The following is a 24,247-nucleotide window of genomic DNA, read 5'->3' as shown; positions in this document are numbered from 1 at the left end:
GGAACAAGTAACATATGGGAAAAAGTTGTAATGCAGCGGCACTTTGAAGCGCCAACTGTGCCCCATATTCAAGAACTCAGCATAATCGGGTTTGTCTTGAGCAGTGTCTACTGTGTGCTTGCGTCCCATTGCAATAAGACCTTTGTCAAAAATCAGTGCTTCATCCTTATCGTCTCGTTCACCTTTTGATTGTGCACTAGGCTCTCGAGTAAGCAAGTGCGATTTCATAAATATTTACATTATGGGCAGCGTTTTCCACTATTTACTGTGTTGAAGTATTTTGATAGTTCTGCTGCTCAAAAATGTCTTTGTTAATAAAATGTTTATAGGTGAACTCTAGAAAATATTTAACGGACTGCTGCAAAAAGAAATGGCAACAATGGTTACTGCTGTTTGGCAAGGCTAAAGCAGCTGACAGAACATGGCCATGCAATTTTTGCGTTGCAACTTGTCTACCTAAGTGAAATAAGGGAGATAGAAATGACAGCTATGTCGGCCTGTGGAATTTCATCGGTTCCCTATTCAATGTAGGCCATGTTGACTGCTACTGCATTTCAAACATCCAAAACTATGATACATGCATGCCAGTCAGCTTCAGTCAAAAAGAAGATGTTTATATATACAGAAAAAGAAATAACACCAAGTTAAAGCATTCACATTCGAAGTGTACTAAATCAGTATTTTATTGCTCTATGACATCTTTCAGCTTTGCCTCTACATTTCTAAGATATTTCAACTTGGCTAATTCAATGCTAGCTTGGTCAAGGCTGTCCTTTTCAAATGCAGCACTTAGCTGCTTAGTCACCTGTTCCATTTCAGTCTGCACAATTTTCAGATATTCTTCTGCCGACTTTTGGTCATGTTGCTCTTCTATAGAAGCCACTTCCTCGTTCAGCTCCATCATGCGACCCAGGAATGCAGCATCAAGCACAACAGAGTCCAGGTCCTTCCCACTAAGTTTAAGTAAATATTTGGCTCTTTTGTCAGGCTTTGATAGGGTCTGGTATGCCTGGTTCACCAGTGCTGACAGGTTGTCCGACAGAACCTGCTCCTTCTGTAAACATACAGAGAAATGGCAGGGGTAGCAGTGTAAGGAGCAATTCCAGGAATACAAATGAACATGAACTCTTGCTCCACAGATTATGAGAGCAATTCAATTGGGAGTTTTTAAGCTAACAATCTTACCCCTACCGTTTTTTTTTTTTTTACATGAGACAGGGTGTGCTCATGCGATCATCAGTGGTTGAACAATGGAAGTCGCTGGAGGCAGCATTTCAACAACGGGACTTTTCGTCAGAACGCTGACAAAAATAATGTTTGGTCCAGCGTCATCCTGTGTTCTCCATCTTCCTCTGAACATCTGTCTAATTAGGGTTTGATTCAATCCAATTTAACTGCTACAACACAAAATACCTTTGTATGTGATGTATGGGTTAAGTGACTAACGAAAACAAGAGAGAAAAAAATGTTAAAAATTCAGCAGATTGTCGTTGAAATCTATATACAGCGATGCTTTGTGTGAGTGCATAAAGAGTCGAAACACGAGTACACGGACGCACGCGCACACGTACGTAGCGCAAATGCAATCCATTCTATCTTTAAAAAGCGTTTACTTCCTCAATACCGTGTAGCCGCGGATGCGCTAAGGCTAGCTTTCTGACTCTTTTTTTTTTCCCCCGCACGGCCGGCACCGTCGCTGATGATGATTTATTGGCATCTCCTATCAAAAATGGCGGTGACAAACAGTAGCCTGCTTGAGGAGCGTGAGCGTGAGTTACCCATAGAGTTAGTACACATAGTAACTCTATGGAGTTCCCGCTGAAGCCACAGCCACGGATGCAAGCACCATCTGGCGGTGCTAGAGGAACGTTGGCTAAAGGCATAGAGTTTCTCACTATAACACCTAGAGGGTAATCTGGCGCCACCGTCTATGGGAGTTTCTTAAGGGGGCGCCGTGCCGTCATGGGAATGACGGTATATGTGTCTGCGAGGCTCGTGTTGGCTGGTGTTGTAAGAGGCTTCGTCTAAAACGTGGCTATGGCTACGCAAATAACGCGCTCTCAAAGTAAAATCTTCATAAAATGCTTCCATTCACACATATTACATCTTTACTCACCCACAATGCATAACCAACCGAAGAAAAGCAAGAACAGACGGCCAACTGTTTCAAAGCGAGCGCGAACCTTGTCGTCTGTCCTCCAACTTTAGCGGCACGCTGATACTTTTCACGTAACATGTAGTCGTACACACAATAACAAGTTCTCATAGTTAAACAAAACATGTTTTCGCGTAATACTAAAGCTAAAACAGCTTTTCACGTGCTGTTTTAGTAGAAAGTGAATCATTGTGACAGACGGAACGGTTTACCAAGCGCGTCTTCAAGGTGTCCTGTCTCTACGAGAACGATGCCAATCCGAAGTCACAATATACCGGCATTCCCATGCATACCACAACGCAGCAGTGCCAGATTTCCCTATAGGTAATGTAGTGAGAAACTCTATGGCTAAAGGAGCCCAGCGGCGCGCGCTGCGCGCGTGCTCTGCTGTGATTGGTAGGCCGATTCGGCAAGGGAACAGCCAGATCGCGGTACCCACGGTCATTAAACCCGGCGCGGTTCGAAAAAAAAAAACAAACAAACAAACAAAAAAGCTTCAAGAGAATAGGCATGTTCACGTAGTACACACATTTGCACAATGCATAAGCCAAAACGCTGTGATCATGCTGCAACAGGCGCCCTTAACCTCGCTTTATTTACTACTGCCTCGAAGAACGAACTAAACAGAATAATTTTGCTCGAGTTGTATTGACATTGGTACATTGCTATACATTTGTGACCGCGGATTTCCCGCAGGTTGCTGAAATATAAATTTATATTCGTGCCGGAGAACATCAGCGGTTCCGTACCTTGGATCTGGTAGCGAACTTGTCGGGGTGAAGCAAGCGCTGCAACTCTCGAAACTTTTCCTGAAGCTTACTGGCGTCGAAGTCATATTTCGCCTTTTCGTCAAGCACTTCGAAGAAGTTCAGCGTGTGAGATATTTCTTGGAGGCTTTCGCATCGACGGCATATAATATCTGTTCTCGTAAGAGCCTCGGAGCAGTTCCAGCAAGCTCCACTTGACGACCGCGCCGCAAGCCGCGCTGGCGGAAACAGCATAAGGCCGGTTCCCAACAAGTTTTCCTTGTTGTACGCATATATTGAACATGTTTTACGGGTGGCTGATGGCCGCAACTGTTGATTTTGACCAGCACGTTCAGCAGCGGGAAAGCGAAACCTAGATCTTGCCCCTGAAACCGCAGCGGCAAAACGCTTTAAGGGGGCCGCCATTTTCGCTACTGTGGCAGTACCGCAGCGGCACTAGCGGCGTTCATGACATTTATTTTATATTAATTATACCAATGTATGCATACAATATCTAAAGAACACCAATTAAAGTGATAATAAATGCGATATAACTAAGGTGTTGAGCCCACATAAGACGTCACTCTTGCTGGTCATTCAAACGGAAGTAAAGTAACATAAAAACAACCAAAACAAGCGTCTGCAATTGGTAGTGGCGGAAACCTACGGAATGAGGCGTCTGTAGCGTCCGTTGCAAAGCAATCCGTCGCGCGAATTAATTGACTCGGTGCAAATGACCGGAGTGACTTTTCTTGGCTAAGTAGTGAAAGACTTAATTGTCAAACTATGTCGAGCAAACCTTCCAGGCCAGCTCCACCACCACCGAAACCTGGTAAGTCGAACCTAAACTAGCTGGAGAGCGCGATAGGATTTCGACCGCCTATCTCTGCTGGTATGAATTCAAACCTCATGCAGTATTTACTTGTTAAAGCTCCCGCGAAATAACAGGTGTCGCACCAAATGCAGGCGACAGAGGGAATGGATGACATCGCGCAACATAATGTCATCATTTCTAATGAGGCCACACCCGCGGTTCAGCTCAATATCGCGGCTTAATTTTATGGAAAGAAGGCGAACTTAATGCACGCAATCCTGAATCATAATTTATATAATGAAGGGTGAAGCGATTGCTCGATTGCTAGTAAAAGAGCTCATGAATTTTCTTGACTTGCACATTATATGCAGGCAGCGTGAAAGTCTTCCGAGCACTCTACAAATACCATGCTCAACAGGTGGGTACGGCCGACCGGATACGTGTTAACTTTTGTTGAGGAAAATGATAGAAATCTGATGTCTCAGCAGAACATGCGGATCGTATTCTCCTTGTTTTTCAGCCAGATGAGCTGTCGTTTGAAGAAGGGGACTTGCTGTACGTTTTCGACATGATGTCCGATCCGAACTGGTGGAAAGCACGTTGTGACCGTCGGTCGGGGCTTATTCCGAGTAATTACGGTAAGAACTGTGTTTAAAATGGCGTTGCTGGCACTCACCTATGATCTGTTTTTGTTGCAGATTTAATGCAGAATCCTAAACTGTGCATCAATTTTAAAAATAGTTACTGATTTCCATCAACTCAAAAAAAAAAAGTCAAAATTATGCTGTTCACATTTGCTGAGGTTGAGTTTTTTTTTTCTTCTTAATTATGCTACAAATGTCAATAAGAGTGATTCAGTAGCTGTCTATGAGAGCATTTCATATGCATTTGAAGAGGGAAAGTGCAGTTAGCCAGAAGCTAAAGCTTCCCATTAATTTAAGCGTCGATCAATCTACTCTTGCAAACCACTTTTGATACAACTAAACAATGACCAAAGGTGGCACAAGGTGGACATGTCGATGTGCACTAGAACGTACATTAAATGGCAAGAAAAGATAACACTGCACTTTACATATCAATATTACGGGTACGAATATCGTTTTTGGTGCCTATTTGTGTCTGATTTAAGAATTTAGCCAGAGTTGAAACAGTGCAGTAGCACGGTGTGAGGCAAGGAGACAGCACTGCCAGCCCATGTTAACATCTTCGCTCCAGAATTGAGCTTTCTTTATATATTCATCCATGGCCTAGTACTTGGGCATTACGGCGTCTCAAGAAGGAAAAAAAGGCCGCCGTAGGTGATGGCACTGACTGATCTCTTCGACCATGTAGTTTTCTCAACAGTGGATTGTTCACTGTACATATTTTTCTCTCCATCAGTGTCTGTTTTAGTGAAAAGTACTCACTGTGGTGACTCAACAGTAGCGGCATTCCACTGCTGAGCCTGAGTTGTGATTGGGATTCCTGGCCACTGCGTCATGATTGGGGCAGATAGAATGCAAGAATGCCTGCATACTCACATTTCAATATGCAGTAAAGAGGTGCGGACAGAATAAGTCAACCTGGAAGCTTAAACAAGGCATCTTTTAAAATCTGTGGGAATGTTTTTTGCTTCTACAGGCATCTGTGCTGCAGAGAGCAACCAGTTACTGGGCGAGCATGAACCAGAATAGCATGTGTGGACTTGCAGCCAATTTAGAAGTTTTATTTGCGAGGTATTTTCGAATGGCAGTATGGGCTGGAAATCTGTGTTCAGGTAGCTTGACAGGAGTACAGGTAGCCTTACAAGGCACATGCAGCATTGCAGTTTGTATGAGCATTAAATAATTGTGAGAACTGCATCAAAGGTTTAGGGCAACTAGATAGGGACCGACAAATGCCCAGAACATGTTTTGAGATCTTGATAGAAATTAAAAGAAATGGCTCATAATGATAGAATCAAGCATGCTGTTTACGGTGTAAGTAAGAATTATAATTTTAATTTGGCACTGAAAGCCATGAAAAATAGTATGTTGTATTACAATGTGCCAAAACTCTGGTGCTAGAGTTGGATGCTGATTACGTAACAACACATGAGCGATTTTGTATGGGTGTGAGTGTGTATGTATGTGTGTGAGCGAGTGAATAACCCGAGTTCTGTGTTCTCCCTCTGAGGTACAAAATTCCATCATCTAATTGTGCTTTTCATGAATAACATAACTACATCACACTACAGCACTACATGAATAACATAACTACATCACACTACCACTTGTCGCCATTTCCAGTGTAGGATTGCTATTGCACTCGCCCATCACTGTTTCCAGCATGCCTCTAGTGTATGACTTCATAAACTTGATCACAACTGCAGATTGGAAAATTCTGATTAAAAACGCTCCACAATGTTTCCAGCATTAATGCTGTAGGATTGGACACTCTGAAAGTAAGCTTTACATCTTACTAAAAAGGGGGTACCATAAAAATTGGTTGTCATTCCCTTTAAGTAATCACAATAAGCAACAGCATTAAACACATCATATATAGCAAATATTAGCATGATTGGACAGTTTGCAGTGGTTTGTTAGTTTATGTAAAACTTGTACACTGCTTTAATAAAAGGTTTGAATTCAGTCTGACTGTTCATTCACATGCTCTCTGTTGCTGCAGTTGAAGAGAATGCGGAGGAAGTGCTTCACCCTCTTCATGAGTCAGCAAAACGAGGCAACCTGCAGTTCCTAGAAGAATGTCTCTCTAACAAGGTTGTTCCTGATAACACAACTTTTTTTTAACATTCATAAATGACATACTCATTCACGCATGTGTAAAGTTGAAGAGCTACTAGCTAGTCTTGCATACTTACACTCAAACCTTGTTATAACAAAGCGACATCCCATGAAAATTTCCCTTAATTATTTAATTATATACAATATTCATTATAAGCATATATTCGTTATGCACTAATGTCAACAAGAAATTTTTTTTTTTTTTTGGATGATATACTGCCAGTCTGAATGCCATAATATACTGCTAGTCTGAATGCCAGACATTAGGCAGGAGTGGGTGATATACATTGGAAGTAACACAATATAGGAAATTTAGGTGTATAAAAGGAACAATATGAAATGCAGAGCAAACAAAAATGCAGTGCAAGAAGGATCAATTGTTCAGAACAAAAGCCTGACTGAACTACAGAGTAAAACAAAGTGATATAACACTATAGCAATGGCAAATTCCACTTACACAATGAGTAGTGATGAAGCAGATACAGGCATTGTACATAATAATGTAAAACTTAATGTCAAATAATGTCAAATACCAGTAATGTCAGTTATATCAAATACCATGTAGAAAAACTGCATAAGATTACATTGAAAGACAAGAGCGACGGCAAATACCACCTAAAACGATAATTATAATATGAAGCACAATATAGTATAAGTATATGAGAGCATGTCCAGTTACACAAGTGACAACGAATCCATTCATGAAAGAAATAGTCTATTTGCGTGCAGGATAAGAACAAACACACAATGTAAAATAAAACAAAGTAAGAAGGGTCACTAAGCTAACGCAAGCAACACTACACCTGAAATGAAAGTTATACATGAAATTTGTTATATCCATGTTCATTATGTTGAGGTTCGGCTGCAATTGGAAAATGTATCTTCGTGTGTGCTGTGTTCAGCGATAACTTACGAAGTTTTCCCTGAAATGCCTTGTACAAAGAGAAGGTTAAGTTCTTGTTCTACCATCCAAGGAAGGCAAGTGGCTATGGCACTTGGCTGAGCTGAAGGTCACAGTTTCTATCACGGCTGTGGTGGCCGCATTTCAATGGGGACAAAATGCAAAAACGCTTGTGTACGTAGATTTAGTTGCACGTTTAAGAAATCTAGGTTGTAAAAATTAATCCATTGCCCCCAGTACAGCACACACCTCATAATCAGATCATGACTGTGGCACGTAAAAAAGTACTTTTTTTTAATTCTTTGAAGTTGTTGTGCTAACACATTCTTCTGATCATATCAATGCACTCGTTTCAGGTTTCAGTCAATAGCCTTGATAAGGCTGGGTGCACAGCATTGCATTGGGCAGCACACGGAGGTCATGTGGAGTGTGCTCAAATATTGCTTTCCATAACTGGGGTTCAAGTTGATGTACAGGTGTGTATATCACCTGACCTACAGGGCTTTTTGGGTTATGGGCATAATGTGGAGGCCGTTGTTTATCAGCATAGAACAGTGGCTGATGGCATTAAAGATCAATTGTAATGAAATTTCACTTTGACTAAATTGGTTGTAAATTGGTTGAAATGGTTGCAAATGAAATGAAACATATGGCAAAGCTTCAGGGCTGCTAATTGTCTAATTTTTTGATTAAAAGCCTTTAAATAGCACCTAAGCACCTGGTGGTTAGCAAATATTACACAAATGCAAGGCCACTGCCCCCGATGATTTCAACATGCCACGGATGCTACCCAGCCTTGGAAGTTATGCTAACGACCTATGCTGGTTCTCAGTGTTCCAGTTTCTGTCATTTCTGGTGAGCAGTAATGGTAGTGTTTTTTTTTCCAGTTCTGGTATGAGTTATATACTTTTGCTAGCCTTATTGCGATGCATACAGCTGTATCTAAAACATAAAACATTGCACGGAGGCTGCTCATTGTCTACCTTACAGAACACTAAGATTTTTATTCAGACCAAAATTTAATTCCGGTTGGCCTCCAAATCCATGTGTGTTTCAGTTCCGCATTCAAATTTCTGCTTTTATCGGGGAAATCTACTGCATTGACATGCCAGATTACCTGTGAGATTATGCAACAAGTTGGATTACGTATGAACATGTAGATTACAGGTCACATGTGATGTCAGATTTGGTAAGCTGTGATATGCTCTTAGTGTTACAGCGTAAAAGTGCATGAAGAGGAAGAAGTAGGGATATGACACAAGCTGTCCATGCCATTCCTACTTATTCATCACGTTTGAAGCTGCAACTCCACAAAATGGTTTTAACTCAGCTGTTTCAGGCTTTTTCCAGAGACAGTGATGCCATGCTTGCAGTAGATGAACATATCGCTTAAAATTTAATGGGTTTTTCTATAAGTTACAGAAGACAAAGGTTAAAGGTCACTTTTGTAGAGTGATGTTGGCCCTGGTTTTCTGCAGAACAAACTTGGTGACACGCCGCTCCACTCTAGTGCTTGGAAGGGACACAGCGACATTGTTCGCATGCTGCTTGTTGCAGGTTTGTGACACTTCTTCCTTTTCACTTGAGCATGGAAGTGCCTGTTGCAACCTACACCTCTTGTTGTGTGCCATGTACAGGAGCCAACAAAAATGTAAAGAACAAAGAAGGAAGAACACCACTCGAACTTGCAAGTGATCCAGAAACTGTTGCCTTACTGAAGTCATCTCAGAGGACCTGTGAGTATTCCTTGCACATATTATGCTGCTTATTGGTTGCTTCTAGACTGCTGCAAATTTGCATGAAATTTAGAGGAAAAGATTTAGTATTTCTCTGAATAATAGGCCATGTTGATCACATGTCGACAACACAAACAACTGTGTCAACTTTCTGTGGTTCTGAAGCATAAGTTACAGGAGCGATTGTGGTCACTCAGTGCACCACTGTGCTAAATTGTGCCAACATTTTGCAGCGAAGTTAAAGGGAGTTCCACAGTTGTTCTTATGCAGTGATATTGGCCAACAAAGGGGAACTTGCTTGCTGTGGTGGGGTTGCTGTAAAATGTAATTCAGAGAAGAGCCAGCAATGCAGCCTGCATCAGAGCCCTGGAACAGCTTTGTGACCAGGGCATTGGTGAATATGTGCAGCTGGATGCTGACGCCGGTTATGAATTGTCACTAAGAACGACTCAGCCCTGCCAGGCTGTAGTAATGTGAAGCCAAATGCCAGCATTGGCTGAGCCGGCACAGCTTGCATGAACACATGTTGGATATAATGGACAAGATAGAAGTACTAAGCTCGGATATAGCGTGGCGTTTGGAAAGGCTCAAGTACAGCACAGGAATTGCCTGCTGAAATGTAATTTCATGGCCTCTTATGCATGATGTGGTGCTAAAGCTTCATGATTTCAATTACCAGCAGTTCTTGGCAGCTGCATCAGAGGACTAACTGTAGACACTGTAATCCTGTTTTTGAGTGGCAAGGTATGACCCATTGCATTGGCAGTTCTCACTCAATAAACTGAAAAGCACCAAGCATGATTGCCAGCTATGCATTTATCAAAATCATATTATGTGAAGCCTTCAGTTAGATTATACCAATGAACTTGACAGGACAACCTCAGTGCTGGCTTAGCTGGTGGAAGTAAGCTTGCTGCCAAGACGGTGCTAAAATGTCAAAACCTGGATTGGCCACAAGTAAGACTAACTCCTGGAGCACCTGATTGATATTCACTCAATAGATTAATCTGAATTGGCATGTTTAGAAGCACGCACTAAGTCAACCGCCATGTGGCAGTAATAGCATGCATATGCTGGGTGGCACTAACGGCACCTCTGTCACAAAATCTGCAGCATGCTAAAATGCTCTGGCATGTTAAAAACTCTTCTGCCACGCTTTAAAGAAAATGAATTGTTTGCAACCACTACACCCACGAAAAAGATGTGAGTAGATCGAATGAACCTAATAGTGCTTATTTGCTCATGGCGTGTGTGCTATAGCTCATGGTACCAATGACCTGCTCACGAAATCCAAGTTATCACTGTCCCAGCAATTGTAGCTTGAAGCATCATGATGGAGATTCATTTGGAGCGGGGTCTTCAGAGCAGCACTGACACAATGCAGGGTCTGGCTGTTGTCATAAATAATTTGATGGGCTTCCTTTCAGCAAGAAAGCCTTACACAAAGGGTTGCATGATGCAAACAATTAAATTTTACATTTTCATTTATAATATACAGTCTCCATACTGAATGCAAGAAAAGTTACCTTTAAATATTTGACAGGTTTGTCAGCCTGTCTTAGGTAGCCATTTCATTAGAATAGGAAAGTGAAGGTTATTCTGAGTTGGTGCTAAGTCAATGTGAACAACATTGCATTGGTTTTACCCGTACACATTGAACCCACCCTTTTTACTTCGTCAAAGTGCATTGTGTGCATAATTGCATACATTGCAGATATGGTCACTTTCACACAGTTTGCTGCACTCTCTCCCCACTATGGAAAGAGAAATTAGCGAAGCGTTCCACATTAAAAAGTTGGGCGCGCATGCATATGTGAGTGAACCTTTGGTTCATATCAATGATAAAGAACTGCAATTTCTAAATTTATCATGTTAATCCACGTGTTGTTGCCTTTGTAGGGAAGGGGTGTGACTTCGCTTTTGTGTACGTGTAGAACTTTTGCTGATAATTGTCTACAAACCTTGTTATTGTTCTTGGGTGTATACGCATGTGTGGCGCAGATTTGTGGAATGTTTTCACAATAAAGTTCAGTTGTAAGCCCAGCGTTGTCCCGTCTGTTTCTACTTCCTGTGCTCACGTCCGTACTTGCTGGAAACCATTATACGTTCACCATGCACCAAGTGGCCCAGCAAGCTACTCTACTATTGCAGTAATTTGAGCTTTTTTGTTGTTAAAATTTTGTCATTTTGTCTCAGGCTCAAGAGAGCAACTCCAAATAAAAAAAATGTTTTCGGAGCATGGAATGGGGAGCATGGAAATTTAAATAAGATTTCGTTGCATCCAATGCATCTTCCCTTAAATCAAAGGCCCCACATGGCCATTACATTTCTCATATAAATTCAAGGCTGAGTGGTGAAGTTGCAAAAAACTCAAGCCTTGATGAATTCTGTGCTACAAAAAATTTTGCAGTTGGCTGTCCGTTTCGCAAAATAGCATTCCTTTTCATATAAAATAAGAAATGGGGCCTAGAACAGTAAACGCTTGGCTCAAGTTATGCAAGCAACACAATATAGTACTGTTTAACAATATAAATGATGCTAAAGAGATACAGTGTCTGATGCATTAGAAAGCCACAATAACTTGAGCACGGTAATATTTTTTTTTAGCACTTCTAGTTCTTAGCAGATCATGAAAGCAAGCATCATTGCTTCTCGAAAAATGTGGATTAAAGAAATGCTTGCGTGTACTTGTGTCTGCTTTGACATAAGTAATATAAGTGAGTAATGAGGCAGGGGCTGGTGATCTTTACTAAGTGGGTGCTACTGGAGCTTTTTGATGAACCTTCAGCTTCGTTCAGCTTCATTATGTTGGCTTAGCTAAGCTAGTTGGTGTTGCTCAAAGTGGAGGTGGACAAGTAGACAGCTTTATGCAAAGTACTTGGCACAAGTGTCTTCATTGGCCAAGATCTTCTTGTAAGTGGACACAGGAGGCTGGGATCAGGCACAGTGACATCATGGTGTCTTAGGTGCCAAGCAGAACACAAGAAAAGAGGGTGGACAGTGGCGCATATGACACCTGAATCTGTACCGAGTAGCCCTGTTTCAGACTTTAAGGGGCATGCGGGGCTGAAGAGTCAACTTTTGAACTGCTGCACCAATTTTGATAAAAATTTTAGGGATGGTTTATCTTCTTGTCGTTAGAATACGTTCTAAATTTCAGCGCACTAGCATGAAGAGAGAAGAGCTTATAGGTGTCATATTGAGCAATCAAGTATGGCAACTTAGGAACACTATCATTTCAAAAATAATAAGTGTATACTAATTTTTTGTGGTTAGATACCTTCTAGATGGTTTATAGTGCAGGATAAGGCGAGTCGCATATTTTTTATGTCATTTCTGTAAAAATGTCATCACTCTAAAAACGAAGTTCATTTCTTTTGCTGTTATTGTATTTCAGACATCTGATAATTTATGTGTTTGAAAATATTTATGGATCTAAAAAGTACCTCACCTTGTTCTTGACAACATTTCAGTTTAGAAACCACCTTGTAAGCAGCTTTTGGCAAAGCAGTTTGGAAATGACAGTTTTCCTAAAGGTTTCGTTCAGCCAAGAAGTGCAAGTTGAGAAAAATGAGCTTAAAGATTTTAGAACACGCTATCTTATATTAAGACCAAGAATTATTATTAATTAATAAAAGCGCCCTGCTTCATAGGTTTGACCATCCTCTTCAATGTAAACCTGCTCTGCAGCAATTGCTTCATGTCGTCTTTGCTTTTTTTTTTGTAGGCTTTATAATGTTGCAGCACCATTATCTGTGCTCATAGACAAGCGTGCCGCAGCCTGAATTATGACTTTATTTTTTAGTTTTTACTTTGTGATCTGCTGTACTCTCGATGGAAGGTCTCCCATGATTTAAAAAGCGTGAAAAAGAAACTTTCTAATGTGGTCATTCACTCAGTGTTTAGTTTCTTGTTTTACCCTGCGGTTGCGTCTTGAATACAATGTTCATGGGCGCTCTCGACGACAAGCGTGCACCACCACTACAAGAAGAGAGCTAATTTTCTTCTTTTCTACGGCGCAGAGTGCAACAAAACTTGGTAATGAGCTTCTTTATATGTCTACGAATCCAAAGTAAATAAAATTGTAAAATACATTTTTTTTTGAAAATCTCGATATTATTCCCCCCCTTACCCCCCTTAAGATAGAGTGTCATTTATAGCCAGGAAAGATGCCAACTCACTAACTGTTCCATTCTATTGTATATGAATGCAAGCACTTATAATGTACATGTCCTTCCATGATGAGGCTTGTCGTATGTGATTTCATATTCACTTCAACTCACAAAGTCGAGGCACCAAATAAATTGCACACCACAGGAGTTCATATTAGAAGATTCTTTAAACAAATAAATATCCGTTTCAGTGTGCAAAAGGCAGGAAGGCAGGAAAAAGGTAACAGGACAGAGCACACACTAACAACTAAGTTTGTTGCTCTTATGGCGGGAGTATAAGTACAGTCAGAGGGGGAGGGGGAGCTGAAGGAGGGGGGAAGTAACTGCATAGGTGCATGTACAAGAACAAGTATCATCTCAAGAGATACTGGTTTTCATCACCTAGTAAGTTAATCGAACACACACTCACGCATTTCTTTTCACCTGCACCATGAATAAGAAAGCCCTCATGAATTTTACGTGCCCTTTGGCACTGTATTTGGCCAAAGCTTGGCAATCGTCAAAAATAGGGGCGCACTTGCACTTAGAAGAGCGACTTACCAGGTGGTCCTGGTACCTACAGACCTGTGCATCACATTGGCGTGCTCGCTTAGGTGGTCGTTAGTCCACCGCCCTGTCTGGCCAATGTAGCCGTGACCGCACGATAAAAAAATGCGTTAGAAAACTCCTGTGGTGCATTCCACATACTTCTTTTTAAATTTTTCTTCTGAAAGTGTGGCCTGGAAGCGAAATGAAAGTTTACGCACTTACAAAGGGACCCTAACTTAGTCCATGCTGTAAATACAAGCAAGTGCACCCTAGTTTTGACAATTGCCAAGTTGCGGCCAAATACAGTGACAAAACGGCACGTGAAATTCATGAGGCCTTTCTTATTCATACTGCAGGTGAAATGCATGAATACGCCTTCTATTAACTTACTAGATAATGAATATCAATATCTGTGTGTGTTCTTGTACGTGTACTTATATTCCCACCATCTTGGCAGTGAACTTGGTTGTTAATGTGCACTCTGTCCTGTCGCATTCTTCCTTTGTTCCCACATTTTGCGCACTAGAAATGATTTTTCCTTGTCCAAACAATGTTTCACCAAGCAGCCCAAACTGCCACCCTTTTGCATATTGGAAGGAGTCAAGGCCACGAGCCATTGAACAGCATGCAACTTCAGAGGGCTGGTGCCCAAGACCTATTCATTGTTACATTTTTTTCAACCCTTGCAGATACAAATATGGAATTAGTACATTTTATATAGAAAATGTAATGAAACACCACTGTATCAAAGTTTGATGTGGCCAACAGAGGTATGAAAGTATCAACCAAGCTATTGAGTCAACAATTAGTTTATGTGAATGCACAGCAACTGGCACAATATGACACATCAATTAGTTAATATGAATATAATGGACTGACCAGCCATAGTAACAGATTAGAGCTCTGAACCCAGGCAGAATGTTGCATTAGTGACTTATAGAATGCGGTATACGACACACACTAAACATTTTATGTCACTTTAGTGTGTCTCCAATTCCAGCACGTTTTCTTGTTTCTTAGATTTTTATCAATTTCATATTCACATCCTATTGTTTAAGTGTTGTGGCTTGAAGCTTAAAGTTCTCATATCTCTCTTTCAGCCATTTCTACGGATCCTGAAGAGTACCTCCAGTCAGATGAGGATTCAAATTGACCGATAACTGATGCCCATTTCACAAGGCTCCAACTTTGATTGTTTTTACAGTAAGGACTATGCATGAGCAGAATGCATAAGAATTTTATTCAACTGACGTGGCATTAAATCTGTTTTTATATTGAAGCTGCAGTTGAATGATCATAGCTTGATACTCACTATGTCTCTTGAGTAAGTACCCAGCATGAACACTGAAATGGCTATACTGCAGGTGAACAAAAGTGTGACATGGTGCATGCAATTAATCGGGAGCAAATTGTATCCTGTGTGTGTTAAGCTATCTTGCATAAGTACCAAGCACAAACACTGAAAAAGGCTGTACTGCAACACAAGAAGAGTACAACATGCTGCATGAAATTACTGGGGAGTGAGTTATGCAAGTGTGAAAGGCAGACTGCTCTGGTCTGGGTTGCCCATGTTCTGTCACCATGGGTTCTTATCTTGCACATGTGGTTTTGCATGTATATGCGAATTGTTAACATTTTGTCATTCAACTTAATTCAGAAGCCAGCCACTGTTTTCGGGACGCAAATAAAAAAACCTATCAAAGGCTTGGCTATAGTGTGTTGCTTAGAGCAGGTGCCAAGTTGCAGTAATTTGAACTAGAAACATCTGCAGAAATATGTACTGCTAAGAGGAAGCTATAGCTCAGAAGCTCATATTAAATACACAGGAACATAGAAATCATTTTAATTGGCATCAAGTGCACCAATCTTGATGAGACTTGCTGCATTAAAAGAAGGTTTAAATCTGCTGACTGTTTGGAGCAGATTATTGATTTAGGCCATCAGTTTCTGTTTCTTACAAAAACTCAAAAACCTTAACTCAGCAATAAAAAAAGAGTGATACCACAATTCTGCAAACTTCATAGATTGTGACATCTAAAGCAAACAGAAGTAATGTATTTTACTCTACCCTGAATAATACCAATTATCTGTGAATATGACTCTTGCAGAATCTTCAGCTACATTTGCGAGAAATTTGAGGTCCTAAATTAAAATTTTGCTTCCAACAGGGGGCAAAGTTTTGATAGCTAAAATGCAACAAATTTCATTCAGAGTAGCACAGCAATTGTCTGGCTAGAGGGCTGCTGTGTTTTACACGTGTTTGAATAAGGTAATCACAATTGTCTCCAAGCTGAGTTTCCCTGTAGCACACTTGACAAACACTGCCTGTTGCCAGTAATAGTGAAATTGGAGAATGCACCATAGGAGATAAATAAAACAATTAAGCGAGAAATCTGTAGAAGAAAAGGAATTTAATAGGGTCAACTTCCATTAATTCTACCCTGATGGGACCGACGAAATTGATCTAATTATCTAGCGGGTCAGATTAAACAAGATGCAGGAAAAAGCGAAAATGCAGCGCTGATTCATTTGGCAGTACTCTTTGCCCGAATCTAATGCACCCCCTAAGCAAACGAGCACCCATTTTATGCGTCCAAAGCAGAAAACTAATGTAGAAATAAAATTAAAGCTCCCAAACAAAGTAGAAATCTAACTCGTACCAGATTTTTAGCAAGAAAAATGGGCAAGGTGCACATTGGCTGCCGGAACCCCAAAGTCAGCTTTGCTGCATGATATTTCGAAGTCAGCTTTGCTGCACTACACTGCTGTTCGGTAAGTTATACAAACGCCACAAAGGCGATTTTTGTTTCGTGTCCTATTGCATTGTGCTGTCAATTTTGGTCCAATTTTCTTGAAAAAAAGAAATGAAATACACGCATTAGGGTTGGATAACTACTGTAATTAGACATTATGAGCTACGGTTATTGCTCGAAAATCTATGTAGTGCTGACTGGCCAAGTTCAGATTATCTGGTAAAGGCCAATTTCGAGATTGAAATAACGAAAGCTTAATTAGGCCCATATAAATGCATAGGATCTGGATCGAATTAACGGAAGTCTACTGTATGTTATATTCACACACTAATACATGCAAGCACTTCATAACAAGTTTAACCTGAAACTGCAACTGTAAGGAAAAAGTTCAGTGCCAATTCAGTAGTAAATGCAAGAGAATATGTTATGGTGCATTATGTCGCACCTCTTTGAGGTCCTGCATCCATGATTTAAACCATGTTCACCAGATTGCTGAGTGCTGTTTAGGAGTTCAATATATCTATCTATATATCTATCTATCTATCTATCTATCTATCTATCTATCTATCTATCTATATATATATATATATATATATATATATATATATATATATATATATTGTTACGAATGAATGAAAGAAGAAAGAGGAAGAAGATCGTGGGACGCTGGCTGCTGCATGTTGTTGGTGGTCAGCCATCTTATGACTCATTTTGTATATATATATCGTAAATACAGTCTCCTATGCTCCCAATATTGGTGGGAGGTTCGGCGTACCACGGCTGTAAACGGAGCTCCATAGTGGACGTCGCATCACCGTTCGCACCATGAATGACGGTGAGCACTCGGGATCAACGTCGTTGCCGCCTCCTATGTAACCGTCGCATACTACGTCACTGTCACCTACGGTTGTCGTTGTGCAACCCAAGGATCCTGGACCTTTCTGCGGGACTGATGGCGCTGACGTTGAAGAGTGGGTGGCCATGTACGAACGCGTCAGTGGAATCAACAGATGGGACCCTACGCTTATGCTAGCTAACCTGTTATTCTACCTAAGAGGCACGGCAAAGGTGTGGTATGAAAACCACGAAGAGGAGCTAACCAGCTGGGACCAATGCAAAGAGAAATTGACAGAGTTGTTTGGCAAACCAGCTGGCCGCAAAATTGCCGCAAAGCAGGTACTGGCCTCCCGTGCCCAATACCCCATGGAGTCCTATGTCTTGTACATTCAAGACGTGCTGGTACTTTGTCGTAAAGCCGATCATGACATGACAGAAGCTGAGAAGGTCGGGCACGTGCTTAAGGGCATTGCTGATGACGCGTTTAATCTGCTCATGTGCAAAAGCTGTTCTACAGTTGATGCAATCATTAAAGAGTGCCGACAATTCGAGCAGGCCAAAAGCCGACACGTCTTGCAACCATTCACCAGACTTCCCAATACTGCCGCAACGTCAACGTGTGAAGATCAACCCGCACAGTAGCATGCGTCGCCATCAGAGGATGTGGTGCGAATCGTTCGACGAGAACTGGATGCGATGGCGCCTGCAGCTTTCTGTTCGCATAGCCCTGATGGTACCACATTTTCAGTTCCCCTCGTACAAGCCATCATTCGCCAGGAACTTGAAAACATTGGTTTACATTCTATGTGTGCTGTCACCAATCCCAGAGCTAACGAACGTTTTTCTGCTATTTTCACTCTACCCCGACACTCCTCTCCGCGTTACTGCAACCTGCCTGAGTGGAGAACTGCGGATGACCAGCCAATATGTTTCACCTGTCGCCGTATTCGTCATGTTGCCCAATACTTTCGCAACTCGTTGCTCTCAACACCTCGCACGCCGACCAACCTGAGCCGTTTTGATGGAAATGCCCGCAATGTTTCGCCCACCGCCGAGTCTAACAGCGCCGACAACTCTACTCGGAACATGTGGTACAGCCGCTCACCATCGCCGCACGGACACCAGTCTCGTTCGCCGCAAATACCTCGCCCATCTTCCTATTCGCCGCAACCACGTCGCCTTTCGTCCCCTGTGGCTTTTGGCCGCACCCTTTCTGAAAACTATGAAATGCAACCCTTGGAGGTGGTGTTGCATTGCCGATTACTGCAGCAAATCCTCTCTCTGTGTCCACAAGGAGAAGTATAATTGACATTGAAATAGACGGCGTACCTGTCCAAGCACTCATCGACACTGGAGCCCACATATCTGTGATGAGTGCTAGCCTACGTAGACCTTTGAAAAAGGCCCTCATCCCAGCAGTTGCCCGAGTGCTTCGTGTGCCCAACGGCGGCATGCTGGTTGTTCTTGGAATGTGTACTGCGCGTTTAAGTATAGCAGGTTGCCCTACTTCTGTTCTCTTTGCTGTGATCGATAGCAGCCCTCACGTTGCTATCCTTGGATTGGACTTTTATCCAATCATTCTGCTCTCATCGACGGCGCAACCGGCGTTCTCCAGTTAGAACTGCCTCAACTCACCGATGCTCCGAGCACCGCCCCACCGCACTTGTGCTCGCTTCACGATGTTCGTCTTTCACCCGAGGCAGTTACTTACGTCACTTTGACTGCCCAGTCACAGGTTCCTGACGGGGAATATGTGCTTCGCCCCATCATCGACGTGCTTTTGAACCGGAACGTTGCTGTTCCTCATACGCTGGTCATGGTTACTAATAACGACGTCGTTCCATCGCTTCTGAATTTCAGCCTGTGCCCTCAACTGATTCCGGCTGGCATGTTCTTGGCCAGTGTTTCTAGTGGTTCCGAATTTGACATTGAGACTCTGAATGCCGAGAGTGGTTTATTAGTGCCAATTGCAGCTCACAGCTCTGCTTTCTTAACGAATGACTTCGCGAAAATGATTGCACCTGACCTCACCTCTGCACAGGCCACGAACATACGTCTCCTGCTTGAATCTTATACAGTAGTGACATCTTTGATTTCGGCGACAGGCCTTTAGACCAAACATCTGTTGTTCAGCACCGTATAAACACTGGAGACAGGAATCCTATTCGTCGGCGTCCCTATTAGGTATCGCATGCTGAACATCGAGTCATCCAATCAGAAGTGGACAAAATGCTCCCCAAAGGGGTCATCAAGCCATCAGCCAGTCCTTGGGCTTCGCCTGTCATCCTTGTGAAAGAGAGAGAGAGAAACAACTTCATGTAGTCGCCTGCAGAACGACACCATGACTAAATGGCGCCGTGACGCAGGCCCTGATGTCTTCTCAGCGGGTGGTCTCTACTCAACTCCAGCGCATGTTACTCCCGCGGTCGGTCGCCCTGAGGGGCAACGTTCCGTCGGTTTCGCTCGGCCTTTGTCTTTCAAGAGCCGCCGAGACCTGCTGGACGGCCCAGGTTTAGCTTTCGTGGTCGTAGCATTCAGTTGCAGCCGATGGTACCTGGCATTTTTTCGCCGGTTATCGCCATTTAAACAAGATCACCCGAAAAGACGTCTACCCACTACTACGCATCAATGACGCCTTGGACTGCTTGAACGGAGCTATATACTTCTCGTCTATCGATCTTTGATCCGGCTACTGGCAGATTTCAGTTGATGAAATGGACCGTGAGAAGACGGCCTTCATCACGCCGGATGGCTTATATCAGCTCAAAGTCATGCCCTTTGAACTATGCAATGCTCCTGTGACATTTGAACGTATGATGTACTCTCTTCTGCGAGGCTACAAATGGACCACCTGTCTCTGTTACCTTGACGACGTTATTGTTTTTTCTCCCACGTTTGGCAGCCACCTTACCCGACTCGCTGCCATTCTTGTGGTCTGGGGGACGTCAGATTACCGTGTTGGGACACCTCGTTGACGCATCCGGTGTCCAACCAGATCAACGCAGTTTCCCTGTGCCATGTTCTGCTTCTGACATGCGCTGCTTCGTCGGCCTGTGTTCTTACTTTCACTGTTTTGTCAAAAACTTTGCTGATGTTGCTAGGCCTTTGACAGATCTTCTAAAGAAGAAACCGCCATTCTCTTGGGGGCCCTGAGCAAGCTCACACGTTCACCGCTCTCATCGGGTTTCTGACCACCCCTCCCATACTTGCCCACTTTAATCCATCTGCACCGACCGAAGTCCACACTGATGCAAGTGGCCAGGGCATCGGCGCTGTTCTTGCCCAACAGCAGAATGGTACCGAGTGTGTGATAGCTTACGCCAGCCGCCTGCTGTTACCTGCTGAGAGAAATTTCTCCATCACTGAACGGGACTGCTTGGCTTTAGTTTGGGCTGTCGCCAAGTTCTGGCCATATTTGTACAGCCGCACGTTTCCGGTTGTCACAGGCCACCACGACCTCTGCTGGCTGTCTTCCCTCCGGGACCCCACAGGACGGCTTGGTCGCTGGGCTTTGCAGCTCCAGGAATTTTCTTTTGTTGTCAACTAAATGTCTGGACGTCTGCACAAGGATGCTGACTGCCTCTCGCATCACCTCGTGAATCCTCCTGATCCTGCTGTGCATGATCCGGTGACCTGCGTGATGGCTTTGGTGGACATGACCGACATGCACGCTGAACAACAACGCGATGCATCCTTACAGTCCATCATCGCCGGAGTGCAATCTGGTAGCACTGATGGCATGTGCCGCATGTTCGTGCTGCATGACGGGATCCTCTACCGCCGCAATACCAACCCTGACGGCCCTGAGTTGCTTCTTGTCCTTCCTCATCATCTGCGATCCATTGTTCTTGAACAATTTCACGATGCATCGACGGCGGGACACCTTGGAGTTTTGCGTACATATGACCGCATGTGTCGCCGGTTCTTCTGGCCGGGTCTCTACCGCTCTGTGCATCGTTATGTCACAACTTGCGAATTGTGTCAGCGCCGGATGTCGCCGATTTTCTCCTTCACAACGTCATCCTCCAGCACGGTGCACCTCGACAGTTACTTACAGACCGCGGCCGCTCGTTCTTGTCTCGAGTTGTGGACAACCTCCTCCGCTCTTGTGCCACTGAGTACAAGCTGTCCACCGCCTACCACCCACAAACGAACGGTCTTACGGAACGTCTCAACCAAACACTCACAGAGATGCTGTCAATGTAGGTTTCCAACGATCACCATGACTGGGATGCCACACTGGCCTACGTGAGATTCGCGTATAACTCGTCCCGACATGACACCGCAGCGCAACCCCACTTTGCCCTTTGACACCATCCTACCTTCTGTGCCTCGTATTTCCACTGAGTACGCTCGTGAAGTCATTGATCGCGCTCACATGGTGTGTCAAGTCGCCCGATCTCGCTTATCAGCCTCGCAGCATCCGCAAAAAGAGCGTTATGACCGGTGCCATGACCATGTTCAGTTCGCCCCAGGTGCTTGGATGCTGCTTTGGTCACCATGTCATAGGGTCGGCCTCTCCCAGAAGCTTCTCTCTCGCTACACAGGGCCTTATGAAGTCCTACGTCAAGTTTACGATGTCAGTTACAAGATCACGCCGTTACAGTTTCATCCATCCTCAAGTCCGCCACCTGTTGACGTCATGCACGTTTCGCGGCTGAAGCCATACTTCGCTCGCAGTTCTTTGCCTACCATGTGCCAAGACGGCGCTTCACCACCCGGGGGTCCTGTTATGGAAGAATGAAAGAAGAAAGAGGAAGAAGAAGATCGTTGGACGCTGGCTGCTGCATGTTGTTGGTGGTCAGCCATCTTAAATACTCTATATATATTGTAAATACAATCCCCTATACTCCCAACATCCCCGTAACAATATATATATTTATATATATATGCAGGAAGTAGTTCTTCTGATACAGTGTTTAATAAATTGAAAGAAGTTCAGGCGCACATAAAGAAAGCACGAGCGGATATTTAATTTTGACATTTTGGCCAGGGTTCAGTCTTCATAAAGACTTCTTATGAAAGCCAAACCCCGGCTGAAACGTCGAAATTAGGTGTCTGCTTTTGATTTTTTATGTGCCTGCGCTTCCTTCGATTTATATATGTACATATACAAGCTCTCCCATCTCCTCCTTACCTCTAACATGTGACTAGATTCCCACACATACACTTTTTTCCACTTTGACCCCCTTGATGCTGACACATAAAAAAAAATTGGCACACCCAACTGTAGTTGACATCTACGTAATGCAAAGCATTACAAGCATCTCAGCATGGTGGCTTGCATGTGGGAAATTCTCAAGGGTGTTTTATTATGTCTTATTACTTCATTGCTTCCAAAGTTGGTTAATTAATCTTGACTAATTATGCAATTAGGCAGAATACAAAAAATAGTGTGGCTTACTCCATACGATAGTCAGCAACATGCATTTGGTAGCACCGTCTTAGAGTGCTTCAGTGCATTTTAAACACTGGCTAAAGTTAGCTGGGACACCCTGTATACATACAGTATATATCCATATACACTAGATATATTGTCACAGCAACCTGAGGCACTCAGTCGCACCAGTTGCACATACCCAGTGGCACCTAATTTTGGACAGCAAGGACGCTTGAGTGCACTTCTACTAAAACTCCCTAATGAAGGTCCAAATCCATTAAATACTGGAAAAATAAATACTAACAAATGTTAGTGCCATAATTAAACGACTATAATATGTCTTCCTATGAACCAATTCCTGTTTTGGTACCCAGGAGACAAACTTGTCATGATGCACCGGCTTGCTTCGTTCCTGCAATGGATGTGGCTGCCATACACGAGTGCAGCCACAAGAAATGTGCTGCTTTCTTGTTTGATTCTTTAAAAACAATATAATCCTCTCTAGCCGTATTGCTACGCATCAGCAAATTTCTTTGTTTCTGACATCACGATAATGTTGATGAGGGCATGTTTAGCCTTTCAAGACCTACTGCAGTATTAAAATATCTTATGTTTTCAAACCTTCATACTGTATCCCTTTAAGTGTGAGAAGCAGTTGGTTTAATTTCAACAACTTTGAAAATATATTTCGGTACTCCCTTTACGTTATGCAAATTTACTGTGTGCATCCTTCAGAGAAGCTTACATCTGTTTCACTATTTTTTTACACAGTCAGCGTTAGCAAATAAATTCTAAATGTTTGCTTAATAATTCATCCTGTGGACTCCCCATTTTTTTCTTTGTTGTTTGTGTTCTGCTTAGAATTTCCATCCAGCCCAGGCTGGTGTAGTCTAGTCTGACAGAATCCCATCTTGTTGGGTAGATTGTGAACAAGGATTTCTAAAGGAACTTGAAACATCAAATTGCTCATCTTGACTTGTTCAGTGACTGAACTTTCAATCCAAGTTGTACATTTAGGGAATTATTTTTGTTATTTACAATTTATAGCAGTGCAATTGTGAGTTTAAATTGTACTTGACTTAAAGCACACAATAAAATAAGGACACAAGAAGGGTGACCAGACATGATGAACGCTCGTCCTGCCTGGTCTTCCTTCTTGTGTCCACATTATTTCTTTTTTCTCTTTAAGTCAACTATAAATTTTTACAAGCTCGCCCAAGTTTCAGTTCTTGTAGGCTTAACTTGTACGTGCCTTCTACACTGATAATATTACCAGAGTGCTATCAAAAATGTTCAAGTAGGCTGTCTACTTCTGAGGTTATGTAGGAGGTTACCTTTGAAGGTGGAAGATCTGGGGCAATCATCTTGGTGATGTCACTGCATGCCAGTGGAGAAATGATTGCGTTCACTACGTGTGGGGCAGAAGAGTTGGGATAAGGTGAGAGCTACAAAAGCTGGCACTC

The 24,247-nt window shown here is 42.8% G+C and overlaps 2 protein-coding genes across 2 annotated transcripts; one reads left to right on the top strand and one right to left on the bottom strand.

The window, feature by feature from the left end:
• Nucleotides 1-658: 658 nt before the first annotated feature.
• Nucleotides 659-3,336, bottom strand: Hsc20 (iron-sulfur cluster co-chaperone protein HscB-like protein, mitochondrial). The gene is made up of 2 exons (XM_075679840.1): nt 2,905-3,336; nt 659-1,054 (listed from the first exon to the last, which is right to left on the bottom strand). Exons 1-2 carry the CDS (start codon nt 3,325-3,327, stop codon nt 683-685), a joined length of 795 nt encoding a protein of 264 aa, XP_075535955.1. The 5' UTR covers nt 3,328-3,336; the 3' UTR covers nt 659-682.
• A 198-nt stretch (nt 3,337-3,534) lies between these two features.
• LOC142571471 (osteoclast-stimulating factor 1-like) lies at nt 3,535-15,093 on the top strand. Its single transcript, XM_075679839.1, has 8 exons — nt 3,535-3,733; nt 4,087-4,133; nt 4,236-4,353; nt 6,362-6,453; nt 7,735-7,854; nt 8,857-8,935; nt 9,016-9,114; nt 14,915-15,093. The coding sequence occupies exons 1-8, from the start codon at nt 3,688-3,690 to the stop codon at nt 14,965-14,967; spliced, it is 654 nt and encodes a 217-aa protein (XP_075535954.1). The 5' UTR covers nt 3,535-3,687; the 3' UTR covers nt 14,968-15,093.
• The last annotated feature ends 9,154 nt before the right edge of the window (nt 15,094-24,247 follow it).

This window comes from Dermacentor variabilis, chromosome 2 (assembly GCF_050947875.1).
Source record: "Dermacentor variabilis isolate Ectoservices chromosome 2, ASM5094787v1, whole genome shotgun sequence".
Taxonomy (NCBI): Eukaryota; Metazoa; Arthropoda; class Arachnida; order Ixodida; family Ixodidae; genus Dermacentor; species Dermacentor variabilis.
This window is presented reverse-complemented; position numbering and strand designations above follow the sequence as displayed.